At 37.4% G+C, this 27,981-nt stretch overlaps 1 protein-coding gene across 11 annotated transcripts; it reads right to left on the reverse strand.

Moving 5' to 3' along the window:
• Positions 1-421: 421 nt before the first annotated feature.
• ehbp1l1b (EH domain binding protein 1-like 1b) lies at positions 422-27,641 on the reverse strand. 11 transcript variants are annotated; one of them, XM_079861846.1, is made up of 30 exons: positions 27,138-27,641; positions 22,614-22,671; positions 22,041-22,136; positions 21,786-21,839; positions 20,377-20,558; positions 19,813-19,952; positions 19,338-19,412; positions 17,623-17,889; positions 16,231-16,392; positions 15,833-15,988; positions 14,409-14,726; positions 13,594-13,653; positions 13,294-13,456; positions 12,122-12,844; positions 11,347-11,742; positions 10,617-11,030; positions 9,889-10,272; positions 8,876-9,580; positions 6,678-7,901; positions 6,283-6,373; positions 5,848-6,020; positions 5,090-5,138; positions 4,437-4,994; positions 4,283-4,352; positions 4,131-4,180; positions 2,781-2,892; positions 2,586-2,685; positions 2,421-2,494; positions 2,021-2,135; positions 422-1,552 (listed from the first exon to the last, which is right to left on the reverse strand). In XM_079861846.1, the coding sequence occupies exons 1-30, from the start codon at positions 27,239-27,241 to the stop codon at positions 1,465-1,467; spliced, it is 7,161 nt and encodes a 2,386-aa protein (XP_079717972.1). In that variant the 5' UTR covers positions 27,242-27,641; the 3' UTR covers positions 422-1,464. The 11 variants fall into 11 exon arrangements, with proteins under 11 accessions (XP_079717972.1, XP_079717970.1, XP_079717969.1 ...); XM_079861844.1 differs by having other exon boundaries at positions 2,781-2,901; XM_079861843.1 differs by having other exon boundaries at positions 6,133-6,373.
• Between the last annotated feature and the right edge of the window lie 340 nt (positions 27,642-27,981).

Below are 27,981 nucleotides of genomic sequence, written 5' to 3' on the forward strand. Positions count from 1 at the left end.
CTATTCATATGTAATGTTGTGTACCGGTATATGTAGCCAGAATTCACATTACAGAAACGTAAAGTTTACTTGTTCTTGTGGTTATAAAATATGTTCACGCCGGATCAAACGTCAGTCTGCGTGTTGTTTTTGCCCCATTCAACAAATCGCCACGTTAGTTGTTGTAACTTAGGTGGTTTCCAAGGCGTTTCAATGCGGTTGTTTAGAGGTTTCTGTGTAACGTTAGCTTTCTTTCACTTCAAGTCAAAAGATCTCCAGTCCCAGGATGATTTGTGATCCTGACTAAAGAGACTCAAGCTGCTAAGGTAAAAGTTTGAGTTTGTTTCATTTGTCTCAAATGGTATAGTTGTTAAAAAATAAAAAATAAAAAACACTCCATGTTTCATCCAGAAAAGAAATACTTCACTTTATACAACACTAATTCAAACAGCATCAAACTTTATTGAATAAAACACTAATAAATCTTAAAATGGGAATGAATAACACATTTATCAAAAAGAGTACAGTCAGACAAAATACTTTTTATATATCTATAAAACAATCCATAAATATTTTTTTTATTTTGTGTTATCTTTCAAGGTTTAAAACTGGAAAATACAGGCTTCGGTATATATAAAAAGCCCCTTTTCAAAAAGTATTAAATATCTAAAGGCACTGCAATGCATTAAAATTGTATGAATACATTCATTTGGAGACACATTGTCTGATAAACGATCAGAGAATACAATTTGCAGCTAATACAAGACAACAGCCCAACAGAGACATTTTGACATACCAGGAAACAACACGCTTAAATAAATAATGTAAAAACAGCAAACTTTGGCACAAGTCTCTTTGCCTGTTCGATACATCTTAAAGACAAAGTCAAATCATCCTAATCATCTGGAGCAAAGTAAAAAAAAAATCACAGGAAACATTATATTTCCAATAAAACTTAACAAAGGAGAAAAAAATCCTACTCACTGCTGTAGCTTGTAGCTTGAGCAATGTTTTGTTCGCTTCAGTAAAAAATCCTGATGAAGGTCACATGACAGAAGTCTCAATAAATTATTTTTATTTTGCAATCTACAGCAGTTTGAAGGATTTTTCTCTTTACTCCCTTTTATGTCTTGTGTTCAGTTCATTTGTCTGTAACCATTCAGGTATGAGAAGGGTGTTTGTTTATTGTCCAAGAAAACAATAAAGACCTTTTCAGATTTAAAGCAATATTGCTAATAATATCAAGCTCTTTACCGGTGCAACCTGGAAGAACCTTCAAATCATTGTGCAGACTTTCAGAGTATAACTAGTACATGCTATACATCCAACATTTGTCACTGAAATCTTGAAGATGATGTGAGGAAGGGTTTAAAGTTGAAGCCAAATGTCTTTGAAAGTTAAAACAAGGCACACTAATGTCCTGGTGTAGTCAAAATCATCTAGATTGTCTCTTGTGCAGTGAGCCTCAGTTTTCATATGAAGTCTTTATTGAAGAATGCACTTTTCCTTGTTGCTGTATTTTCTACGTCTTGCCTCCAGACCTTTCTGCAGTCTTTCATCCTCCTCCAAAGCTCTGCACATACAAATACATACAGTGCATGTGTATTTGAAAAATCACATAACCCATTTATAATTTTCACCATGCCAGTGCACCAAAACAGTCGCTGCGTCCGAAATCGGATACTTCCCTACTATACAGTATGCGAAAAACAGTACGCCAGCAGAGTAGTATTCGAAAAACAGTACGCAAAAAGTCCCCAGATGACCTACAACTTCAGCGAGATTCTGAAGTGTGCATTCGATGGACACTTTACTATCCCATGAGGCCATGGGAGAGGATTTATAAATAGCAGTGAAGCAACGTAACTGACACTGGAAGGTCACATGATAATGACAACATGGCGGATGTAGTACGTCCGGATTACATTCATAATTCACACATTCATACTATATAGAACATACTTTTTTAACGGTCGCAAAGTAAGTTCAAATTCAAATGTAGTACCTACTCAGAGAGTACGCAATGTCAAACTTGACTCACCCTCTCTCTTTTGCATCCATGTCTCTGACCAGCTCATCCCGCTTGTTGACAAGCGACACCAGCTCCTGCAGCAGTAGCTGTTCTCTGTGCTGCTGGGCCTGAGTCTTCTGCCAGTCTGAGTGATGGAATATGAATGTGAGTGATGAAATACTGACTACTAAAGCTGCAGCCACATAGGAAATAGGTAAGTAAAGGTTTAACATATGAATAGACCAATATATGGGCCAAGCAGGGGATTTTTTTATTGATTATCAGCCATAACTAATAAATTATTATGGATTGTTATTATTAAATTAATCTTATATATTAGATTTATCAACATCAGGCAAAATATTAATGTATTGTTAAGCTGTGACTGACCAGCGTTTCCATTAAATAACATATCAGTTACATGTCTTACCTTCAATAGCCATCATGGCTCTGAGCTCTCGGTTTAGCAGCTCAAACCTTCTTTCTAAATCCTGCTCTTCTTGCCTGCAAGGATAACATCATTAATGTTTATCGGTGTGGACTGACTGTGTCTTATATATCACTTGTGAATGCGAGTAATATTATCAAGACATACAGCAGCTCCAGATGGTCTTGTCTCCTGATCAAAGCATTCTTCTTGTTGACCAGAGTGAACCACTCCTGAATCAGCTTCTCTTCTTCATCTTTATCACTTCCTGTTAAACAGATAATAATGAAGTATCATGCTGCATTCCAAGAGTTAACTTGAAATCAGCTAAACTCTTTCTTTCTATGTGAGTTTGTCTCTTACCCGTCTCCATGAGCTTTCTGAGCCTTTTCTCCACGACATCAGCTCTTCTGTCTATGTGCTTCTGTTCGGTTTCCAGGGCCTGGAGTTCACTCAACACATACTGATTGGTGTCCTGCAGACACTGACCAGGAAGTACCACAGGGAGAACCACAGGGAGACATACATAAAACCAGACAAGAAAGTATCGCAGACAGAGAGAGAGAAAAAGAAAGCGAAAATGGTTGGAAATGGGGAGGAAGAGAGATGATGCACAAAGATAATGGAGAGAAAAGGAAAGGCTTGATTTTCCTGGAAACAAGGAAATTAAAGGTGCGGTATGTAAGAATGACAACTAGTGGTCAAAATAGGTACTGCAGTCCAATTAAAAATATCGGAGATTGTCGTTTCTCCCGCCACCTGCTCCTCAGACTGGACGGCGCTCACACGGGTTGCCAGTTTGAGGACACGCAACAGGAACGAGCGCAATGGACAATGAAAATTGCCAAATTGTCACTGTGCAGTATCACAGACCAAAACAATAACAAACATTCCAGCCAGGAAACGCACATTTTAAAGTAAAATAACTGGCTGTAGAAGTGTTTTTCAGAGAAACGAGTATGTGAACTTAGCACGTTTCCTCAATATATGCAAATATATTATGCTATTTTTATGCTTTAGTAGAGTGAAAAAGTTACATACAGCACCTTTAAATATGGGATGGTAAAAGCTTGTGAATCAGGGGCCGGATTCACTAAAAGGAAATTTCTTAAGATACATTCTAACACTGTCTACACCAGACACGAGTGGGTCTTAAGAAAAAAAAAAAAAAACAGAGCATTCCTAAAAAATCTTTTTGGGAATGCAAAATATTCTTACCTTTATTTTTAAGTTAGAAAATAAGAGGAAACCGCAATTAAGAGGACTTTTATTTTTAAGAATGTTTTGTGAATCCAGCCCCAGAATTTGACTTTTATGATGGTTATTGTAAATTTAGATAGTAGGGCTGCACAATATTGATGAAAAACGTGATGTGCGATAACTTGTTAAACAATGTGATATGCTTTATGATAATCCTATATTTTTTTAAATATATATATATATACAGTATATATATAAAATGTAATTTTTTGAAGTAATAAAATCATTTAGTTATCTCAAGTCATTGCGATATGCATATCACGATTTGTACATTTGTAATATTTCATTCATTTAATTAATATATTATGCAGCCCTATTAAAAAAAGACATTGTCTATGTATTTGACATGCAAATTGGCTAATTTTAGATTTTAAAATCACAAGCTTTGAGGTTATCCAAGAATTTCACTTTTTTTTAAAAGATGAAACACTGGGAGACGGAGGGTATACTGACCATTGTCTCATTATCTGTTGATTTAACATCATGGTTTACTTCGTGAGGTTCTGCAAACACATATCAAATGGTGAAAAGAGGTAAATTAGAGTGTGTAATATCAAATCTTTCCAAATTCAAAAAATTTTTAGGAAGATGTTAAGGTAGGTTACCTATTTCAGCACTTTTTCTTGCAGCTGTTGAGCCATTTGTTCCTTGAACTGTTGGTTCACGTTTATCTGACTGTCAGAGGTTAGTTGAAAAGATACTATTAGATTAAATATTGAAACATAAATGCAAGGAAAGGGAACATTTAATGTCCTTTACCTCCTTTGGTGTTTCCTTTGAATCAGTCTCATCCATGGATTCACTCTTCAGCCGTGACCGCTGTTTCTTCATCAGATCCGCATCTCGTATGTGCCCAAATCCTGATCTGGAAGCAGCTGAGTTTGGTCGTGGCGGGGCCACAGGTGTCTGCGCACCTCCTTGTGTATCCTTACTGCCCTTCTCATCCACCTTTCCCGCACGTTTAGTCCGAGGTGGAGGAACAAGACCTCCGTTGGGCTTCGCCACAGAGTCACTTCCCTCCTCTCCCAGTGAGTCCTTGCTGTTATTGTCTCCTGACACAGATCCAGCCTGGAGCCTCTCCGCACAGAATTTGGCAGCTGCTTGTACATCCGCCTGCTGGTTTGGCCCGGCTACTGCGTAGCTGGACTGACTGTTGTTCTGCTCAATCTGTAACACGCTCAACTCCTGCCCGGTGAAGTGAGCACGGATTTGGCACAAGTACGTCATGACGATCAAACGATCTGGCACAGAGAGAAGGACCATGTCTGAGGGCTCCAGCAGACGAGAGATTCCCTGTGATGCAAAACCATCAAAAGCCTGAAAAAGAAGAAAAATAGGTAGCAAGAATGGGTTTGTTTTGTGTTTATAGTTAAAAATTGTCCATATGGAACATCTGCTTAAAACAAACTTACATTTTTGTTGTTTTGCTTTATGTTGTGAGGCTCTAATGCATCAAAGTCACTGGAAAACAACAACTAGGTCAGTACATATTAACAAATTCATTCAATCAGATATGTTTTACAGTGTTTAATGAATGTTTTAATTGTAAACAGTTAAATGGTGACAAAGAATATATAAATTAAAATAAAGCCTTTGAAAGAATTTTTGAACCCTAGTTTGTTTTAACATCTGTATTTGGGAGATTCATTCAAGTAATTATTTTATAATTCATTTTAATTAATTCTGTAATTGTTGTCATATATGAACAATAAGCTATGAGTTTCCAATATTAATATTCTACATTACTTTGTATAAATAAAATGTATTAAAATTAACAATAAAATAAATTATTTTAATTTCTGCAAGTTTATTTTAGGCATCACAACATTATATTGCACAATATAAACAATGGACATTCATTTTGAATTTGCCAAAAATTTAATTTTCCAGTGTTATTAAAATGTAGTTTTTAAAGATTTCAAGTGAGTGTTATATGATGGCAAAGATAAATAAAAAATAGAGAAAATTAACATGCAGAATTAGGTATTAAATTTAAAGCTATCGACCGATATGCTATAAATACATAGTGCATCGCTATTTTTTTGTACAAAATGGCTGTTAATTGAAACAAGTAATCTATAAAAAAGTTTTTTAGGCGGTTGAATAAATTGAATCATACTAAGAAAGAATAAGTTTGTTTTGAGCTGGGTATGAAAGACATGAAACTCACATTATCTCAGGGTGGAAGTGATGTAGGATGGCACAGAACGCCAAGCCATTACGCCAAGAGGTGCTGAAGTTTGTGATTTTTACTCCCTTATAGTTCTTAGTGATCTCTTGACACCACTTCAACAAGGACTGACTGGAGGTCACCAGACCAGGACTGGGCAGTGGACTGGCAAACTGTATAGTGACAAATGGAAAGACAAAAAAAAGGAAAGAAAAAAGACCTTATTAGAAAAAACAAAAAACAGTCTACATTTAACATGCATTTTAAACAGCAAATGCCACTCACATCCCAAGCAGGCACTGCTGAACCCTCTTTATTTGATTCATCTATTGTATTTACTATTGTGAGGTCCATAGGTGGTGGAATGATTTTCTTTTTACTGCGTACTGGGGGCACAATCACATGACATGCATCTACAGTGGTCTGGCCATTAACCTGCACACTGCCTGGGCTTCCAGATGGTGTCTCGTTCCCTTTAGCCTCTGGGGTTACATTAGAGGAATCCTTTTCTTGAGGATGACCAGACCTGTCAAAAGGACAGTAAATATGTAAGACATACTGACATGACTTTGCCCCGTGCTACAATAAATACACAATTCCTCATCATAGTTTTATCTTCACCTAGTTAAAGTAAAAATGAAATTGTTCTGCTATGCAAAATGGGTCTTCCTCTGCAATGCTTAGAAAATTTTGGGTGTTGTTTTAAAGGTTGATGAAAAGACATGCAAATATTAATAAACACAGTGTTCAACAATATATTATGGTACTCAAACAACATAATATGGTAAAATAAGGCTGAATTTTAGTGTTTACACGCCACTCAAACTTACAATTCATCAGGCACTGATGGTGGTCTATCCTGCTCTATTTGAGCTTCTTCACTTCTATCAATACTTAAATCTGGTTGTTCCTTGTTCTTAGTTTCAGCTTCTGTTTCTGTGTTCTCTGTCTGGTTTGTGGGCTTAACAGCTGGCGTATCTTGGCACTCCCTTTCAGCTGCCATACATTCCAGCTGGACATTTTGTTCTTGCTTGTTTAACCGGACATTATTATCTAAAACAGCATTTCTAGCATTGGCTTCTCTATCATCTAACTTCAAATTCTCCAGTGGCACAGAGGAAGTCTGAGACTGACTGATGTCAATTTTCTCATCTATCTCATCATGAGAAATCACTGATGGTTGAGGTCCAATAGTATTTGTGATCTCAGTCTGATCTAAATTTGTCTGTATCACTTCCATGGGCAGTTTCATGCTAGACTTGAGTTGCAGGGGAGGAGTTGGAGGAAGTTCGAAATCAGATTTGCAGGGGATCAAGCGTTTCTTAGTGCGTGGAGCAGGAGCTGGAGGCAGTGTAGTCTCCTCTTCTACCATTTGACAAATCTTTGCTAACAGAACATTCTCCTCTGAGAGGTCGTCATCCTTTAGACTGGAACTTTCTGTACCTTTTGTTGGCTCACTGTGTCTTTCAAGTTTAGGAGAGGGGAATGGCCACGGGACCACAGAGCTTCTCGGAGAAATGTCCTGCCCGGAAATAACATTCTCATCAACGTTTATATCCGTTGGCTTCACTGTGGCTGCTACAATAATGCTTTCTGATGCCTTAGTGATGACTGGGCTGCTCTCTTTTTCCATCTCAACTTTTGAAGTGTCGCCCTCTAGTGGTGATAAGTTATTCTCACTCATCTCTTTTGCAACATCATTGCATATCTCAGCAGTCTTTACAGTTGTTGTCTCTGTAGTTACATGTAAAGGAGTGGTTCCTTTTTCATCGTAATGTGGAACCACATGTTTGTTATCCGCTGCACCGCTACTGTTTTGATTGATGGCATCAGGGCCGACTTCCTGTAAAGGCACTGGGGGTGGTGACTGCATACACTCATCTTGACAAGGAGGGATAACTTTGTTAACAGGTTGGGAAATAGTTTCCGTTAGTGTAGTGTCTTTTAATATAGACACGGATTCTGATGGAAAGGCAGTCTGAGGTGCTTCTAGTGTTTGTATGGCTGTGAAATCTCTTGGTTGTGGTATTGGCTGTTTTGAGGATTCCTCTGGTCTGTGAGAAATGGGACACCAGAACAAAATATCAAAATGTTGCACCTTACCAATTTGGTTATTATAGCGTGCAAATGTTTTTCAGTAAAAATGCAATTAAGTGAAAATGGCACAATCAGTTCCAGCAAGGGGCTACAAACAGCAGCGTTAGCCCACAGTCGCTGTGTAACGTTTTCTGCTAACAATTTTTTGCAAGCTTGCAGCAGCAGTTGCAAAATAGACAAACAAGCTGTGAAATTGCTGTTTATTCCTTTCTGATAAACCACAGAGAGCCCAAAATCAAAGCCTGCACTTTAAAAAAAAGGAACCAACACAATATGTTTCATGCTCATAATACACTACCACTCAAACGTTTGGTGTCGGTAAGATTTTTTTTAAAGAAACTTCTTATTCTCACCAAAAAAAGTAATATTTTGAAATAGTATTACAGTTTAAAAACTGAATTTATTCCTGTGCTGGCAAAGCTGAATTTTCAGCAGTGATTACTCCAGTCTTCAGTGTCACAATGTCCTTCAGAAATCAAACTAATACGCTAATTTTGTGCTCAGGAAACATTTCTTATTATTATCAATGTTAAAAACAGTTGTGCTGCTTAATATTTTTGTGAAAAATAGTGATACATTTTTTTTTCAGGATAAATAGAAAGTTCAAAAGAACAGCATTTATTTGAAAAAGAAACATTTTGTAACTATAAATGTCTTTACTGTCACTTTTGATTGTGTCCTTGCTGAATAAAGTATTGATAAAAAAAATCTTTGACCCAAAGTTTTTAATGGTAGTGCATCCCAACCCATCTCTTAGACATAAGATACATTAAATGTACTGCTTTACACCACCAGCCCATGTCACAGACAAATACGAATAACGACTAAAACGCTTGACTGTCAGCCAGACGGAACATTGCCAAAATCGTGCCGATCATATAAGGAGGGTCATAAAAATGAGAGGCAGTGCAGGCAGAGGTCATGCACTTACCCTCCATCCATATATAGCTCAGCAGACCACACTGTCCCTAAGTCTTCCTGACCCAGTTCAAATTCCAACTCCTCCGCCATAGGCCTTAAATCTGCTGTCTTTATCTTTATCTTTCCAGGAGTCATCTTGCCAAGCAGAAGTTCTCCATGTCCATTTCTTTTTGGGTTTTCGTGTATTTTTATTTCCTTATAGTCTACCACCAGACTACCTCCAGCACTGATGTTTTGCACCCCTTTTATAGCAGGTATGTCTTCTTTTGTGGTTTCCAGAGGCAAGCATGTCTCTTTGTTTATCTTTTCATTTGATATCACACTCTCAGACTTTAATTCCATCTTCATGCTTTTGTCATTTCTTTTTGATGTATGTTGGGTTTTCTGTTTAGAAGGACTTCCTTCATCCTGGGCTTTGAAATTAATGGATCCGCTTTGAGTTTCTCTGGCAGCCAGTTTCAAGCACTCCACCAAGCTCATGGCCACCGGCTCGGCAGTCTGAATATCTATCTGTAACTCGCTAGATGGTAACAAATCCTTGATTAGGTGTTCCTGGGGCTCATCATCAGTTGGATGCTCCATTTTGGTGTCACAGAAGGCCTCGGGAGGGAGAATTTCAACCACAGATCCATCTTGATTGTCCAAGATCGTGTCATCTTGAACATCGGTTTCTTCAGCACTTGGCTGCTGTAGTATAGATGTCATGGTCTCATAACTAAAGGACGAGGACATTTAAATGACACAATTACATTACACCATGACAAAACAAATGGTTTCCATTCACAAAAAGGCTGTTTTTGATTTAGCCGCGAAAATCACCAGCCAGTATTTAATCAATCAAACAAGCAAGCTATGCTTCTCATCACTACAGGACACCCTAACTGTGGATGCAAAAGCTTCCTTGCAAATGCACAATCACACCTAATAACAACCTTTCAGTGTTTCGGGGAAATTAAATTATAGCCATGCAGATGCCGAGGCCAAAGAAGCTCTGTGCAAGTCTCAGAATTGTCCCACACTTACCCTTTGTACAGAACACCGAATATCCCCCTTATGAAGCCTACAGATACCTCTTCCTGATCAGAAACAGAGTCAAGTTCCTGTTTGCACGTGTCCATTGTCCTATCCGTTCCTACATCAATCTCAAGGCCAAGTTCAGTCCCTGAACAGACACCTACAGTCCTGAGATCTTCTTTAGGTCCAGCTTGAGTTGTCCAAATTCTCTCACTGCCAGTTTGCAGCAGCATCTTATCATCTGAATCTTCCACTTCAGGGGTCTTCTCTTTGTTTTTTTCTCTCTGGCTCTCTCTAATAGCATTTTTATTCAGATTGTGGTGGAAAGGGGACAAATCGAAGGAATCCTTTTGCTCCTCTGGCTTGGTTTCTGATGTTTCCTGTCCACGTTGGCTGCCATGGACCAAAAAGTGTAAGTGACAAGAATATTCTTTGAATTTTAATATTCTCTCGCTAACATCTCAACTCCCAGCAAGTAAAACTAATGCTTACTCTTTAAGAGATCCATTAGAAACACAGGCAGAATAAATAAATAAATTGTCAATGTTGTTAATATAATGTCAATAACTGTCACTTTTGATTAATTGAATGCATCTTTGCAGAATAAAAGCATTAACTATTTTAAAACAAAAAAATCTTACTGACTCCAAACTATAGTATGGACAAACCTATGCAAGCCCAGTTTGCAGTCCACACAAAACTCCATGCAGTGAGGTTAACAAACCTCACGCACTTACCCCCTATCCAGGACCTCTTTTTCTGGTATCGACTTGGCCATGCTAACAACCTCATCACTTTTTTCTTTTGTTTTCTCCTCTACTGTGGCCCACAACACATTCTCTGTTTCAAACGTGACCTCTTTCTTTAAACCATTTTCGTCAGACTCGGTATCCAGAGACAAGTTGGGCGTCAGAGGGCAAAGTTCCTCCAGATGCAGTGATGTCCTGGTTTCCTTTGCAGCAACAGCAGGGGAGATCACAGGAAGTGAAGGCTTCATACGGACCTGTATACTGACTTTGAAAGGTTCTTTACTTTTCTCCTTAATTGTATCAGCTGGTTGTGGTTTTAGGACATTGGAGGGCTGCTGGGACACTGGTTCAGTTAAAACGAGATTCTCAGCACCCTCAATTTGGTTTACAGCTTTTTCTTCACTGTGAGGTAAGGAATAGGGTTTATGACACATTTTACTTACCTTGTTTTGATCAAACATGCATTAATAACTTAATCCACATTAATTTTCCTGCTATAATACTCAGTACCAATATCAATATCAGCACGTTTATGTCCAATTTATCAAATATTGCTTGCCGAAACTTACTCTTATTGACGCATAAGAGTGCACAAAAGCCCCAAAATACCATTTTAACACACTTAATTGTATGAGACGTGACAAAACTCAAGCATGCAAGCACTCGGCCATGGCTGAACATTAGAGACCATGTTGAGCACTGTCAAAATGTCTCTTACCCTCCATCTAATGATTTTTTTGAGGACACTTCAGCTTTATTTTCTTCTTTTGGCATCTTGTGAGGCGTTTTGTGCTTATTTATTTCCTCATCTCTTGTTTCCTCCTCCTGATCTTTTACATTCTCTTCCAGAGAACTCCAGATTGGCACTTCTGCTTGGGTGAACGGAAGTGAATGGACCTCCATGCTCTTCTGCGTTAACACTGTGCTGTCTGACTCCTTTACAATCAGCTCACTGACTGCTGGAGTTTCTTCTGAGATGCATTTAAGGACTTTGGGCTCCAGGGATTGGGGATGAATAGGAGGAAGCTCTTTGGGCAGAGCTGTTATCTGAGGGGCAGCTGCTTTGAGGCTAATGCTAGGCCTGTCATCTGGAGTGAAGGCCATTTCATTTTGACTGAGAGAATAACAGGGAACAGAAGAATGAGACAGGAAGAAAATAGTTACAGATAGAGAAAAATAAGAAAATTAGCATTTAGTAAAGAGTTTAGTAAGTTCAAATACAAATTTCTGGAGAATTGATGATGTAATTCTACAGAAGTGTCATTTTGTGGTTGGCGAAGAAGATATAACAAACCTATCTGTTCATACTGAGGTCAGTTAGTATATTTAAAATGTGTTATCTATAAAACAGAATTTTATGTGCCTAACTATTCAAATGAATGTCATTAAAGGACAGATAAGGGTTTGTTGAAACAGGAAGTAGCACAAAAGAGGAAAGTTTAAGTTTGCAGCAGTTTGGGAGTGTAATAGTACCATGCGAGCAACACACTCACCTTTCCACAATAGTTAAAATCTTGTCCAGGTGATCCTTATGGGACTTTTGCTCTCTCAAACTACTGTCGTCCTTAGATGCAAGGACTTCTTCCACCCACACTTGACTTTTTTCCCTGGGAAGATCGGTAGGTTCTTGCTGTGGAGGTGATGAGCTGGATAAAACATTGTGGATATTTTGTTCTGTAGGGGTAACCAAAGTTGAAGCAAATTTCTTGATTATCTTGTCCTCGTCTGACTTGTTGAGGTCGGCACAAAGCAGAGCACCCTTTGCTTTCTGCTCACTCGGTAGCTCTTTTGGAGGAACTTCCCCTGCTGATTCAATTATTGTGTTTTCTGGTTGCTTTAGTAAGTCATCATTGGTTATTGAAAAGGTTTGAACCAGACTGGACTGCATTGGCTGTTCAGTGTCAATTTTGAGTGGTTCTTTCTCAGGGCGACTGCTAATAGTAACATCTTTAATGGGTTGAGATGTAATGATCACTTTATCAAAATCGGCCACTTTAAAATCAGGCTCTTCCTCAGCCAAAGGTGGTTTCTCTGCAATAAAAACTTGTTGATTTTTCTTTGTAAGAGTGGAAACCACTGATGAGTGAGGTATTGTTGCTGGAGCAGAGAATGGGTGTGGAGGAGGGACAGTCCCAATGTCCAATTGCTCAGATCTGGGAGCTTCCACAGGCGGTACTCCAGATGTGTCTAAAGATGACTTGCCAACAGGCCCAAGACTGGGGGACAAAGATACTTGGTGTCAAAGGTGGCAAATATGGGGTGAGAAGCCACAAAGCATGGCAGTGTTTGGTAAGATTAGATGCAGCTTTTCCTTAGACAGCACTTTGTGTGGCAGCAATGTTAGTGGCGAAAGAGAGATGCAGGATTGGAGTGGTGAGGGAAAGCAATGGAGAGTTCAAACATTTACACAGCTGGTGTAGGCAAATGTCATGGTCTGTTTTTGATAGGCTCATGACAAGGTCATGCATTTCCCCTATTGGTATTAACGAACAGTTTTTCTCATTTAAAGAGTTAAATGCATATTCATGCAGAAATGCTTTATAAACAGAGCAAAATACTAAATTCTGATTACACCTCTGCCAATCAGACTGTGTCTGCAAAGTTGATATTATGTTATTAGTGAATTATACTTGATGCCAAAACCAATTTTTTTTTAATTGCCCACCTTTTTACAGGTGTGGCAGGTCTGAGCTCTTTTCTTTCAGTGCTGCTGGTTTCAGGTTGACGGAGGGAGGAAGGAGATTGTTGATTGGCTATACTAATGCTGCAGACTGTCCGATGTTGCTCTTGTTTGGGCTCGGAGGTCTTCAGTTCTTCAGCGAGTAAATCTGTGGAACATAACAGCAAATTGAATCAGAATAATTATTAAAATAAATAAAAGCTAATCAATCTTAATCTATTTGGGTTTCAATCATTTTTAGGCCTTTTACATCATTAATGACAAGAGTGAAGAATACTTATTCACCTTGTAAAAATGGATTTGTTTGATCCTCCTCTGTAAGTGTGTTAAGCTCCCTGGATATTTCTGGAAAACAATTGACATACAATAAAAGCAAAAATTTTAAATAATTTTATTAATGTATTATGAGTTTTATTAAGTTTTAATTTTTGAATTCATTTTCAAAGACAACTGCTGATTTGAGATGACGTGAGTGGAAACGTCATTGCAGAGTTTTATGCAAATAAGCAATCTCTAAAGTGGGATTTTGGACCAATGAGAGTTCCCTGTAGGCGGGACTATCTAGCATGACATGGCAAACATAAATAATCTAGTCGCGTATGGTGGTTGTAGCTAGTTACAACAAAAACCTTATATTAATGATAGATGTAATTTAGGGGGCGTTTACATGACATGACAACTAAAAACAAAACTTTTTATACATTTTTGCCGTTCATTTACATGACAACAGCGTTTTGGGGGCCTGAACTGCAAACTTTTGAAAACTGGTTTCAAAGTGCAAGTTTTTGAAAATGATACTCTTATGGTCTCTGTGTAAACTACAAAGGCGCAAATTTGTGGATACGGTGACGTCATGTGCATGCGCATTATGTGTTCAATTTAACAACACTGTGGTCTGTAAGCGAACTTTTCAAAAGCGCAAATGAAAAACTTTTTTTAGTTTAGAAAAACCGTTTTTAGTTCATCATTGTTGTGTAAATGTACCCTTAAATCGCAAAATAAATCTTCTAGTACAGTACATTATAACCGTTAGACCTATCACCAGTCACACTAGTTCCTATTACGGTCTCTTTTAAAGCAAACGATAGGCAGTTTAGTACCTGACCGTGCAGAAGAAGATTGAGGTGAACAGCAGGGGGCATTTGTGAGAGCGTCACTGGTTGACAGGGCAAGAGCAGAGATAGAGGAGGAGACAGTTGCTGGGGTAAAAGAGACAGGTAGAGGTTTGCTAATGGGGTAAGAGAGGGAGACAGAGGGAGGTGGAGGTGGCTTGGGGAGTTGACTAGAAGGGCAAGATGTTTCACAAAGAGCTTCAAGATCTGGTTTGCTCAGCAAAGGAACAGCAGGTTCATTTAGAGGGACACTGAAGAAAGGAGATGTAGAATCCGCCATCGTCCGCTCATTTAGCTCTGCAAAAGCTGTGAGAAAAAGATGGAAAATATATACAAAAAGAAGTAAAACAGGTGAAGGAAGTTTTTAGATAGATCAACCTAAATAACAGGCATTCCTTGATCAAGTGTTAGAGGCTCAGTTTGAATCAATATATATTTATCTGAAGCAAATATTGATCTAAACATCAGAGTAGGGGCTTTCAAACTTTTTAAGGGACAATCACATATGATAAAGATGGACCGTTTCCTAAAGTGTAAAGGCAGCTATATATTTTTATGTATAAAAAAATAATTTATACTTTTTAAGAAAAATAATATATGATACAGTGCGTGCTTAATTATTATGCAAGTCGTTATTCTGATCATATTTTCACAACACTTCCGCCTGTGATTCTTATTAAGTCGGGGTCATATTTTAGGATTGTTTACCTTAGCAATGTCTCTGAGAACCTGAAACTTTACACTACTGGAGACTCCAAGTAGGTTCTGGAAAATGGTGGCACTGAAGACTAAAGGGTTCCTGATGGTTTCACACCTAATTCCTCACCTTTAGTCTTAAAGTATTTTGCAGTTAACCTGCTTTTTTGTGACCCTGCTGACCCAATGAGCATTTCGCTTTCCAATGGTCATGCCTTGCTTTTGCAATTTCTAGTATTGCATCCTTCTCTTGGGCATTTCATAATTTTGACACTTTAAAAATGTTTGGCCCAATTGAATATCCGGCGTTTTTCACTTCCAGCCCTTGTTAACAATATGTCACTTATAGATTATATACTAAATTAATAGTAGTTACTAATATTGATGTGGTTTGGAATTGGTAAAATGTGCTTGGAAAAAATATGAACAGAATATCAACTTGCATAACAATTATGCATAAAGTTTGAAGACAAACTTTTTAGTTTTTTTTTTACAATAACAATAATAATTGCAATTTTTACAATTTCTGACCAGTCTTTAGAAAGCAGAATTAAATATATTCCTTGTAGTAACATTACATTTAAAAGGAAATTTAAATGAAGTGATTGTGAACAAATGTTCAACACATTTAATTAATACCTTAAGTGCACTTGTTAACTGTACTTTAGTATTGCTGCCTTTACTGTTTACATGCAGTCTGGAAGATTTCTCAATACCTGGCACACTGCCAGCAGATGGATGGTTAAGCGTTTCAGAAAGAGAGAGGGAAGAAGTTTTGGGTTCGAGGAGAGGGACAGGAGTGGGGGATACAGGGCGAGCACCAGGGACAATCTTGGGCTTAAAAACATTGGTGCGAGGTGCTCCAAAAGAATCTGAGACAGAAGTGCAATGACACAGAGAACGCAGACCACGTGAAAGAAGAAAATTAGTCAGAGATGCAGAAAAAGTGAGAACAAGAGACAGTGGCTAAGAGGAAATGAATCTTACTTCTCCAAAAGCTATCTTAAAGTTTCCTTTAGAGTCAGGCTAAGTTTTACTATTCCTATTAGAATTACAGTAAATGTACTCTGACTTGCATTTAGTCTGTGAATGTTTAGAAATCATGAGTCTTTACCTTTCGGGAGCACAGTGGGAAGATAGGGAGAGTGAGAAAGGAAGGGATCGGAAGGAGAAGAAAGAGAAGCCCGAGGGAGTTTGAGCAGAGGATAGTCAGAGGTCACCGGACCCTCCAGAGGGGCCTCGGAGCCTGACAGTCTTCTTGGAAAAGGCACAGGAGCTATAATTATAGAGGGAAAAATAGATAGATAAACAATATGTAGTCCAGGCTTTGTCGAGAAATACACAGATGCATAAGCGCTATTAGAATTGTTTCTCTGGGTGATGGCTGTAAAAGAACATTTGCATGGGTCCATTTGCAACACATGCATGTGGATGTCAATGAATTCACACATGCACACTGCAGCTAAATACGGTTGTCACTATTCAAAATTTGCAATGCGTATGTGGCCATAGTGAATTTCAGTTCTCAGTTCTCTGAAACAATTTCTTTTGCACCACATACCCACATTTCGCAGCCCTACACATGCTTCATAGTGATCAAAAAGATTTACTAAAACTTTTGGCCAAATCCTCCATGTAAAGTCAAAGATGACAATGCAGAAGGGAATGAAATGATACCACATGACCCTGGTGTTTGTCAAAAACAGTACGCAAATCAGCCAGGAATTTTCTGATGAGTGGAAGAAAACAACCAAAATGTTCAAAATTTAGATGGCAATAAAATTACCGACTACCAGTAAATGCTGAAATGACTTCACTTCCTCAAGTGAAACAATTACCATTTGTGCAGTGCTTTAGACACATTTTTTTGAAGAAATATAAGACTAGCAACACGAAAAGGTCAATAAATATTCACTTCCGTTGAAAAGTTTGGGGTTGGTAAGATTTTTTTGTAAGAAGTCTCTTATGCTCACCAAGGCTGCATTTATTTAATCACAATACAGTAAAAACTGAAATATTGTTAAATATTATTACAATTAAAAATAACTGTTTTCTATTTTAATATATTTTAATATGATTATTTTTTTCCTGTAATGGCAAAGCTGAATTTTCAGCATCATTACTCCAGTCTTCATTGTCATATGATCCTTCAGAAGTCATTCTAATATGCTGATTTGTTGCTTAAGAAACATTGCTTAATATTTTTGAGGAAATCATGATTTTCTCAGGATTCTTTGACAAAAGAACAGCATTTGAAATAGACATTTTTGTCTTTGCTGTCATTTTTGAACAATTTAATGTATCTAATTTGGTATTGTACCTGAGATTGTGATTTTATTAGAAGAGAAGAACTTCAATTCCAATTGAAGTACACGTTGTTACCATAGAAGCCATATAACCATACATACAAATAGCTGTAATCAAGTAGGAACGTCAACTAGCAACTAACAGTATAGCAGGCCACTTGCTGACCTCCAGTGGTTTAATTTAAGTCGAGCTATGGTACCTGAGCCAGGGGATGGCTGGAAGACTTTGGGCAATGCTGGGGGGAGCAAACCAGTAGTATTTTGCTCTGTGGGGGAGTCAGGTGGGGCCTGTAGCTGGGCAATGGGTGGTGGACGTGGTGGTCTGGAGCGGGCGGGTGAGGGCATGGTGCGAGGGGTTGGACTGGGTGGGGTGGGTAAAGGTGGACGTGCTGGCAGGTCAGGGTTACGGATAGTGCCAGACGCTGGGCGTGAGAGGACACCATCAGCAGGCCTCTCCTTACCACTGACTGAGGTTAGCATGAAAAATGGAGGGAGAAAGATAGCAATATAATGAAAGAGAAAGTAAAAGAGAAGTATTGAGGAAAAGCAATGAAGCAAAAGAGAAATATAGAGGTGAGAGAGAGAGAAAGGTCATGAATGTATCATTAAGGATGGTGGTGCATCGTCATAAAAGACATTTAAAGGGTTAATTCACCCTAAAGATAATATTATTTCCTCACCCTCATGTTATTCCAAACTTGTACACTGTTATTTTTCTGTTATTTATTTTTATTTTAACACTAAAGGAGAATTTAATGCTATTTTCCAACAACAGTTCACAGTAGCCATGTCTGTCCCAAAAAAGTAATTTTGTAAAAAGTAAATTCCCAGGCCCTGCTTGATTTAAAGATGGTCATTATTTCCCATATATTACATATGACAGATTTCATTTATTTTTTAATTACTGGTTAAGTAAATTTTCCATCACGTGATCTCAGGGAAAATCTATTTCATCGACATACAGTACAAAAATAAATGTATACTACTGTTCAAACTTTGGGGTTGGTAAAAATTTGAAAGTTGAAGAAGTTGAAATATTATTACAATTTGTAATAAATATTTTCTATTCCAAAACATTTTAAAATGTAATTTATTCCTGTGATGGCAAAGCTGAATTTTTAGCAGCCATTACTCATCTTCAGTGTCACATTATCCTTCAGAAATCATTCTGATATGCTGATTCTTTTATCAACCTTGCTTAATAAAAGTTTTTATTTTTTTAATATTAACTGACCCCAAACTTTTGAATGGTAGTGTACATTAATTTCGTAGCCAAGATTTTGCTTTGAGACTGCCTGATGTATAATTTTTTCAGTATTTGACAAATGCAAGTTGTCTTTCCAGTTACATTTATGTAATTTGACATAATTGACATAATAAAAACATGGAAATAATTATGCACCATTCTAAAATAATCTGAACTAATCAAATCAAACTGGACACAATTTCATATTTCACAATGCATCTCAATAATGACATGAAGAATCATAAACTTTTGTTAAGAAACAGAGTTGCATGAATATGTTTCAAAATTCCTTTTGTGTTCCAGGAAAAAGACATGAGGGTCCTGACAACAACATGAGGATGAGTAAATGATGATTTTTTTCATTGAGAGGTAAACTACACCCTTTAAATTAGATTTAAATATTTTCATGAAATTAATGATGAAATGCAAGTCAAAGCAATGGAGGACAAAGAATGAATGTGATAATCATGTGCAACAAAACCACATCAGTGAAGAATCATATTCCTGAAACATTCTAGAAATATTTCAATGGAAATAATTAATTGAATGTGGTTTTATATGAACTTAATTTTTATAAAGAAAGAAAATTATATCAGTATGATCAGACACATGATTTGACTGAAAAGAGTGTATAGAGAGAATATGCAAAGAGCATGTAAATATTAGTACCTATTGTTGAAGGGCTCTTTATAGATGCAGGTCTCTTTTCTTGGGAGCGTGTTGGTCGAAGAGGAAGGTGTGGTGCTGACAGAGAGAGAAAGACAGAAGGAGAAGTTCTAGCATGTGAGGAAGTAAGGGTTACTATGGTAAGAGAAAATATACATGCATCAGTAGTGATTCATGCAAGAGGGCAGATGAATAAGGATATAAGATAAAGAATACAAGACATGAGTATGCAAGTGTTTTATAAATACAGTGGGGTCCTAAAGTCTGAGACCACAAGTGAAAATGCATCTATTGTGTATTTGTAACTTAATGCTTTAACTTTTCATTACAAATTATATTATCAGCAAAACAATGTATATTTCTTCTGCATTTTACATCATAATGTTACCTTGTTTAAAATGTATTTTGAATCCCAGATTTTCAATGTGGTTTCAGATGTTTGGTCCCCATTGTATATGTTCATTGTTTTTTATAATACCTGGAGCTGCAGTACTGAGATTAAGCCCACTACTGGATCTCTTATCCTCCTCTTCATCACTCTCATTAAAGTCGTCCAGGTTCCCAATGTCTGTTGGTTTTACACTCATCAGACTGGCGAGACTCTGCATGTCCTCGTCCCTACAGAGGAAACCCATAACTGGTCAAGAACTGTAAAGTTATTTGATCTAATGGATATTAGGCACGGAATTTGTTTGCATGTCATCCTAATACAGCATCTCTACAAGGCTGTATTGTTTTGGAAATTCTGCTCTGCATGCTTCTTGACATGCACATGTCAGGAAAGAAACTAACGCCAGTGTTCAACAGTAAACCATTTCTCTTGTTGGATTCACTCCAAATATTTTTAACCGAAATCAAGGAACATGTTGCCTTTTGTTTTTGCAACAATTTTCATGCATTCGGTTTCGGTGCAATCACAAAAAAAGATTTGCTGTGGTCACATTCCCACATGATTGAATCTAAATAATTAAACACCACATGCAAGTGTTAAAACTTCCTGAGCAAGAACTCCATGTGGATGAGGTCAACAGGGAGAACTCACGTTGCTTTCCCCTCCTTGAGGAACACACAGGATAAGGAGAGCTTCAGCGTGGCCTCCACCACCTTCACCGACAGAGGCTTCATTTTGAGCATCAGGTCTGTCTGTGAGTGTGTTGCACTGGCAAACTTCTTCACGTTCAAGTCCACAGAAGCCAGAACTTTCCGACTGCCCTTAGCTGTCTCCTATAGAACATCAGAAAAGGTAACTTTGAGAATAATTAAAGCAAATTTTTCACATTTTGTTCTTTTTGCATTTTGAATTACCTATATATATATATATATATATATATATATATATATATATATATATACATTCACACACATTTACACATCACTGGCCACTTTATTAGGTACACCTGTTCAACTGCTCGTTAACACAAATATCTAATCAGCCAGTTACATGGCAGCAACTCAATGCATTTAGGCATGTAGACATGGTCAAAATGAGCTTCAGAAACATGAAATGTAAAGAAATGAAATGTGATTTAAGTGATTTTGAATGTAGCATGGTTATTAGTGCCAGACGGGCTGGTCTGAGTATTTCAGAAAAAGCTGATCTACTAGGATACAACCATCTCTAGGGTTTACAGAGAATGGTTCGAAAAAGAGAAAATGCTTTGTTGATGCCAGAGGTCAGTGGAGAATGGCCACACTGCTTCGAGAAGATAGAAATATAAAGCTCAAATAACCACTGGTTTCAACCGAGGTCTGCAGAAAAGCATCTCTGAACACATAACATGTCAAACCTTGAAGCAGATGGGCTACCGCAACAGCAGCAGAAGACCACCCTGGGTGCCACTTCTGTCAGCTAAAGACAGGAAACTGAGGCTACAATATGCACAGGCTCACCAAATTTGAACAATAGAAGATTGGAAGATTTCTGTTGAGACATTCAGATGGTAGGGTCAGGATTTGTTGTAAACAACATGAAAGCACGGATCCATCCTGCCGTGTATCAATGGTTCAGGCTGGTGGTTGTTTATTGGTGTGAGGGATATTTTCTTGGCACATTGTGGGCCCCTTAGTACCAAGTGAGCATCGTTTAAATGCCAGAGTCTACCTGAGTATTGTTACTGACCATGTCCATCCCTTTATGACCACAGTGTACCCATCTTCTGATGGCTACTTCCAGCTGGATATTGTGCCATGTCACAAACCTCAAATCATCTCAAACTGGTTTCTTGAACATGACAATGAGTTCACTATACTTAACTGGCCTTCACAGTCACCAGATCTCAGTCCAATAGTGCACATTTGGGATGTAGTAGAATGGGGGATTCGTATCATGAATGTGCAGCCGACAAATCTGTGTGATGCTATCATGTCAATAAGGACCAAAATCTCTGAGGAATGTTTCAGACCCTTGTTGAATCTATGAATCAAACTTCATCTTTATTAAAAAAAACTCACATTCTCAATGAAAAATGTCCATTCTTTGTCTTCAAACTCATCTGCATGTGGGTCCTGTGAAACAAAAGCATATTCAAAAAGTTCAACAAATTTACTGACACAAATTATAGTATAGTTCAGCATTTGTCAGTATCTTTAACAAGTTGTGTATTGCATGAGTTCATACAATATATATATATATATATATATATATATATATATATATATATATATATATATCATATAGCTAATAATAAGATGTGATAGGTGGCATACCCTGTAGAGTGTGACGGTAATATCCACATTCTCAGGTACGGGCCACACCACCATTCCCCTGTAGGGATTTTTGATGCCTGGCTGCCATGCATGAAGCTGATGAGAAAATAACAACACTGTCAGTCATAATAATCCACATTGTACAGCAGTTGTAATCATTGTAAGCACTTGTAAATCACTGTAAATAAAGCAATGTTAAACATAATAATTTAAGTGTCAGTACACTGTTCTGACTGAAAGCTTGGGAAGAAAATCAACTTGAAATGGTGGATTCCTGGACATGCATAGTCATAAACTAAATTACCTTTGCTTTCATGAATAATTTTGTATCTAGAACAATAATATTTTGTATATTATTTAAAATGTGTGTCAATAAAAGCATTAATATTAAATAATTATTTATATAGGCAAGGCAAGTTTATTTATATAGCACATTTCATACACAATGGTAATTAAAGATTAAGATTCATAAAATTTTCACAAAAAGTTTTGGTGTGCTCCTGGAAGAAACGGAAGAAATCGAGAGTCAGGTTTGTGATTTAATAGACAATTAAAGATGGTTTATCTTTGTACCTTGGAGCAAATGCGTCTGTTCCTCCTTGTCCACACCACTCTCAGTTTGTCTGGTTGCCTATAAAACAAAAATAAAAGAGTGCTGAGTGGGAGTTTACAAGTTGAATAATGGGTCTTTTACTATTGATAAGGACTTTTACAATAAGACTATCACTTTTCAGTGCTTGCTTAAAATTGCAGGAAGTACATATAAAGCCTATACGAAATGATCTTGAGAAAGCCACTGTGGCATTGGTTGTGTATGTGTCTGCAGAAAGCTACAGGCAGTGAAACAGATCTTGTGATCTGGTCTCCCAGTGTTACCCAGAGGCAGAAAGGAATCAATAAATGCTGCCAAATGTTTCAAACCCCAAAACAAAACAAGAGCACATGATGCAAGGCCTTGCATACAAGACGAATCCAAACTGGGTGAACCTTTTACTCACAAACAAGCACCAAGAACAAATAATTGAGTGAGGCTGATGCATGAAACGTTGTCTTACTAAATAACCAAATGTCAATTTGGTGTCATTTGGGACATGTGGTTATCTATTACATTCACTCCCCTGCATTGCTACCAATATTGCCAGATGAAAATGTAAACAAGTTAAAGAAAAAAAGCTTTTAAAAAGTTCCTGTGCTGTTTAAGTCTGTTTATTGAGGTCACACAGCACCCTGTAGTCCCATATAAGCCTTATATCTGATATCCAGAACATTATGATGATATATTGCCAGAAAAAATGCAAATCCGTAAGTGTGGAGCTTTAAACACAAATTAATGAAAATCATATTTATCAAGTGTACAGTGTGCATGTACACATCTGCTCTGGTACTTTTCCTAAATAAACTTGGCCTTTAGTAGTGAATTGTTCAGATGTGAGCCCATTGTACACCTCTGAGCTGTTCATTGCCATGCTCGCTGCATTAAGAATTGGAGGAAACTCGGCAAGGTCACATGACCGAGCTGACTTTGGCTCACAGCACAAGGGGTGTTGGTCTCTGATCTCACTGTGTGTTTACAAACAGCTGTTCGCATTTAATAATGGCGACTTATATTTTGGGGTATAAGCATACTGAAGGGGAAAAAAAGATTTGTTGTATACACCACTGACTGTTCAAAAGTTTTAGATTTTTTTGTCTCTTGTGCTCACCATGGCTGCATTTATTTGATCAAAAATACAGCCAAAACAGTAATATTGTGAAATATTATTACAATTTAAAGCAACTTTTTTCAATTTTAATATATTTTAAAATGCAAATTATTATGATGTCAAAGCTGAATTTTCAGCATCATTACAGTGTCACATAGAAATCATTCTAATATGCTGATTTGCTGCTCATGGATTTTCTTTCTTATTATTATTAGTAAGTAATTAGTAATTAGTAGAAAATAGTTGTGCTGCTTAATATTTTTGTGGAAACAGCTTGTTAAAAAACAGCATTTATTTGAAATATATATTTTTTGTAACTTTATAAATGTCTTTACTGTCACTTTTGATCAATTTAATGCATCATTGAAGAATAAACTACTATTGACCCCAAACTTTTGAACTGTATAGTATTTGCTCTCATGATGTTCCAACACAAAATGAGGCTTTGCCCTGTTCATCACACAAAGCTATTACACGGCTTCAAAACATGTTTCCATCCAAAGCTGCAAATTTAACTTATGCGCAAAATTGGAATATGGGTTTAACAGATTTGTGAATAAAGCAGCTTTTCCATCCCATGTGTTCAAGAGAACGAAATTGTCACTTCCTGGGAAAATGGCGCAAAATACAGTATATGTAATAAAAATGGAAGTTGCTGCATTACTTGATTTGCATAAATGACGAAACGCAATAAATGCTGTCATGTTATCTTGCATTTGGATGCCTAATGTAATGCAATCATGTGAGACAGTTTTGGGAAGTCATTATACAAAATCTTTTTTCAACTTTGGTTGAGGTATTTCAGAAAGATGCTGTGCAATGAAATTGGTCCGCTGGTTAGTCCAGTTATCCAATCACATCCTCTGTCGAGGCAAAGTCATGTGAGTTTTTTGTTGCGCATCGTGGGATTTATTCGGTAAATGTGTTTTAATCGCAGTTTATGTGCACGTCTTCTTATCGGATAATTTTTTTTATCTGACTCAATTGAGCGCATACGTTTTTTATGCACATTTTTAGAATTTCTGCGCATATTGCCGTTTCCATACATTGTTTTTTTAATGCGATATTCCAAAATGCGCATAAAAATAAGTGGATGGAAACATAGCTATTGTAGCGTATGAGTCACATGGACCAGATATTTTTATGGTGCTTTAATGAAGTCCCAATTCATTCTATTTGCATGGAAAACCATGACCAGAATATGAATAGAAATTGCTACTTTTGCATTCCACAGAGGAAGGGTTTCAAACAGGTTTGAAATGGCATGAGTTTCAATGAAGGGAAAATTAATAACATCTTTTTAAACTAACCAAGAATATGATTCTTAATGAACGTGGTCCAGATGTAAATGTCACAGTACAGCTGGATCATCTATTGTTGTTCACATTGATGTTTGCAAAGGTAATGTGTGTCAGTAGCAGCACGAACCGCTACACAAAAAGAAGCGAGACCAAACTCTTACTCAGGTTACAGCTAGTAATAGCAACAGGGCAGAACGGTCTAAAAGGATAAATTAGGAGGAGAAGAGGGGGAACATGGATAGAGCGCGGATGGACGTAAAAATAGACTGCCAGCCTGGTTGGAAAAATTAGTTCTCTTATTGTCATTTCTTCCTATAATTCAGTCCTTTTTTCATCACTTTGACATGTAAAGTAACTGTCAGATAAACACACACGTGCTCACATACACACACCCCGTTCAAGTTATATTACCCCATCAGAAGCAACCGCTGTGTCATTTTCAGCTGTCTGATATCTCCTGCTCACACCCTCCTCAGCTGTGGCGTAACATCAACAGACTTTGGCCCACTGGCAGTATATGAAAATCACCCACAAGATCAGACGTGCTTACAGAAATACACATTCTGTAGTTTCTTTTCACCTTTAGAACCACTACCTGCTCAACAAAAGAGATTTTAAGAAAGCTGTACTGCGATACACGTTTAGGTCAGCAAAAGAAAGCTCTGGAAAAGATATACAGGAATTTCTTTCCTCGGTGTTGCAAGAGGATCTAGGACATTGCACATCAGCTGTAAGCTCATTAGGTGATAACAACAATTACGACTGCTCAAGTTTACTATTAACCCAACCTATTTTTTCCAATAACAAAGTTGAAAGTTTGAATATGAGTCCATATTAAATAAGAAAGAGTAACTCATTTCTAGAATATAGAATTGGTGAAACTGAGATCATTTAGATCACCAATAAGATGATTCAATTACAGAGTGATTCAGTTCTCCTAAAGGCAGATGACAAACCATTGAATAAGGAGGGTTGCTTCATTTGCCAGGCCAAGACTTGTTCATAGAATATTGTCAATAGTTAATATCAGCAAAATTATTCAAACAAATTCTCCAGTCCAACAGAAGCATCAAACATCTTAGAGTATTATGTGTATTGTGCATATAGTCTTGTATATTGTCTTATACTGTCATTATTACATGACTGCAATGTTGGTGGATGATGCACCCAATATTTCAACTCACCGTTGCACTTGTGTATGGTGTAGTGATGATAAAGTAATTTGATTTGATTACTTTGATTTGAAGACACCTTTTTGTCTTTGCTATGTACTTGTGATTGAAAAACAGTATCTTTTTCAAATCCAATCAGACTGAATTCTTTCTGACAATGCTGTGTTTGATCATAGATAAGAACAGATATTCCATGTGAGGACCCAAACACTCCCTGTCTGTGTCGACAAGAGTCTCCTGATCAAGACACATGATAGACAGCAGAAATAGTAGAATTGTTTAATTCTCTCACCTCAACACTGCTTATATGAAAAACTTTTTTCAAGAAAAGAAAAAAAAGAAAAGAAAAGAAAAGCCAAATATTGCACAAAACTTAATATTTGAGTTTTGTGTTGGAAAACACCAATAAAGTAGTTCCCCGACTATTTAAGGGTGAAGTCAAGAGGAATTCAATGCTCTTTAAGCTCTCATAATATAATATATAACCGAAAAATGAAAAGGACAACACCTAAAAAGAAAGGAAAAGCAACACCACTCAATTTGAAACAATGAAACAATTATAACTCCCGCTTATGTGAGTGAGGTAAATCAAAATTAAAAGAAGCAGCAGCAGTTTATTCTGCTTAGATTATCATGATGGATGTTCATAATATGTTTAGTGTTGACAGCACGAGTGATGGAGGCGGAAGTAGAGGTGTGTGTGGCTGTCAACGTTCTCCAATGCATTTCAAATACAGTCTTAATATCAAGAGCTGTATTAATTGTTCTATTCACAATCATTTAGATTAGCCTACTACCAACGCTAAATTAAAATAAGAAACAGTGTGTGCGCATTGTACTGTTTCAGTCAGAAGAACCGCCCTTCAGCACTGCGTCTTTAGGAAGCACACGCGCTATAACGGAAAAGAAATCATAACTTACCATTTCTTTGTACATTCCAGAACAAGTTCTTGATACGAAGCCACGAATTGAAATTTAGTAGCCTTTTTGCCAACTCTTTGTAATCTTTTCCACACTGAAGTCATTCTTCTGTAGAAAATGCAGTGTCCGCGAATGAAGTCAGGAACATGGAAATTATGTTTTTACCGTCCCGTCACTGAACAAAAAGTAAAGCCTGCTGAAATACACGGCTGCCAAATGGCTCGTAAAGTGAAATGTTCCTGCTGAGGAGCACGAGCTGCACCTCATGCGGCTCAGTACCACCGAACTGTCGCCATCGAGTAAAGACCATTTACGGAAACTACTGCATCACGTTACACACCAGAGCGAGAGATTGTCAGTGTATTGCAATTAGTTGCCTTGGAGCAAAAACATTTGTGCGTATAGAATCTTGAGGAACCTTATCGTTTTTGAGTCGTGGAAACTCACGCGATACGAAATTATTCTAAAAAGCAGCTGTCTGACCATGAACTGATGAAAGTGGATGAAGAAGTGCAGGAGTTGGTGGGAAGGGTTATGCAAACACGCATATGATGCAGCTCTATGCAAAATATCCCTCATTGTATTCCGTACAGTAGGAAAGGTACTATAATGACATGATGGATCAGGGGTTACATCCAGTCAGCTAGGGGTCAGAAGAGGACGCACTCTATGAATAAGTTTGAATAATTATAATATCTTAGTTGCAAAATTACGGATAATGTCCAAAGTGATGCTTTTGAAAAAACAGTTAAAAAAAACAAACAACTAATTGAATTATTTACAATATAGTTGCTAAAACTGTACTGCAAATAGGTGGCGCTACAAAATGAACGCTGTTTGTGGG

The sequence above is a fragment of the Squalius cephalus genome (genome assembly GCF_949319135.1).
Source record: "Squalius cephalus genome assembly, chromosome: 24".
Classification (NCBI taxonomy): Eukaryota; Metazoa; Chordata; class Actinopteri; order Cypriniformes; family Leuciscidae; genus Squalius; species Squalius cephalus.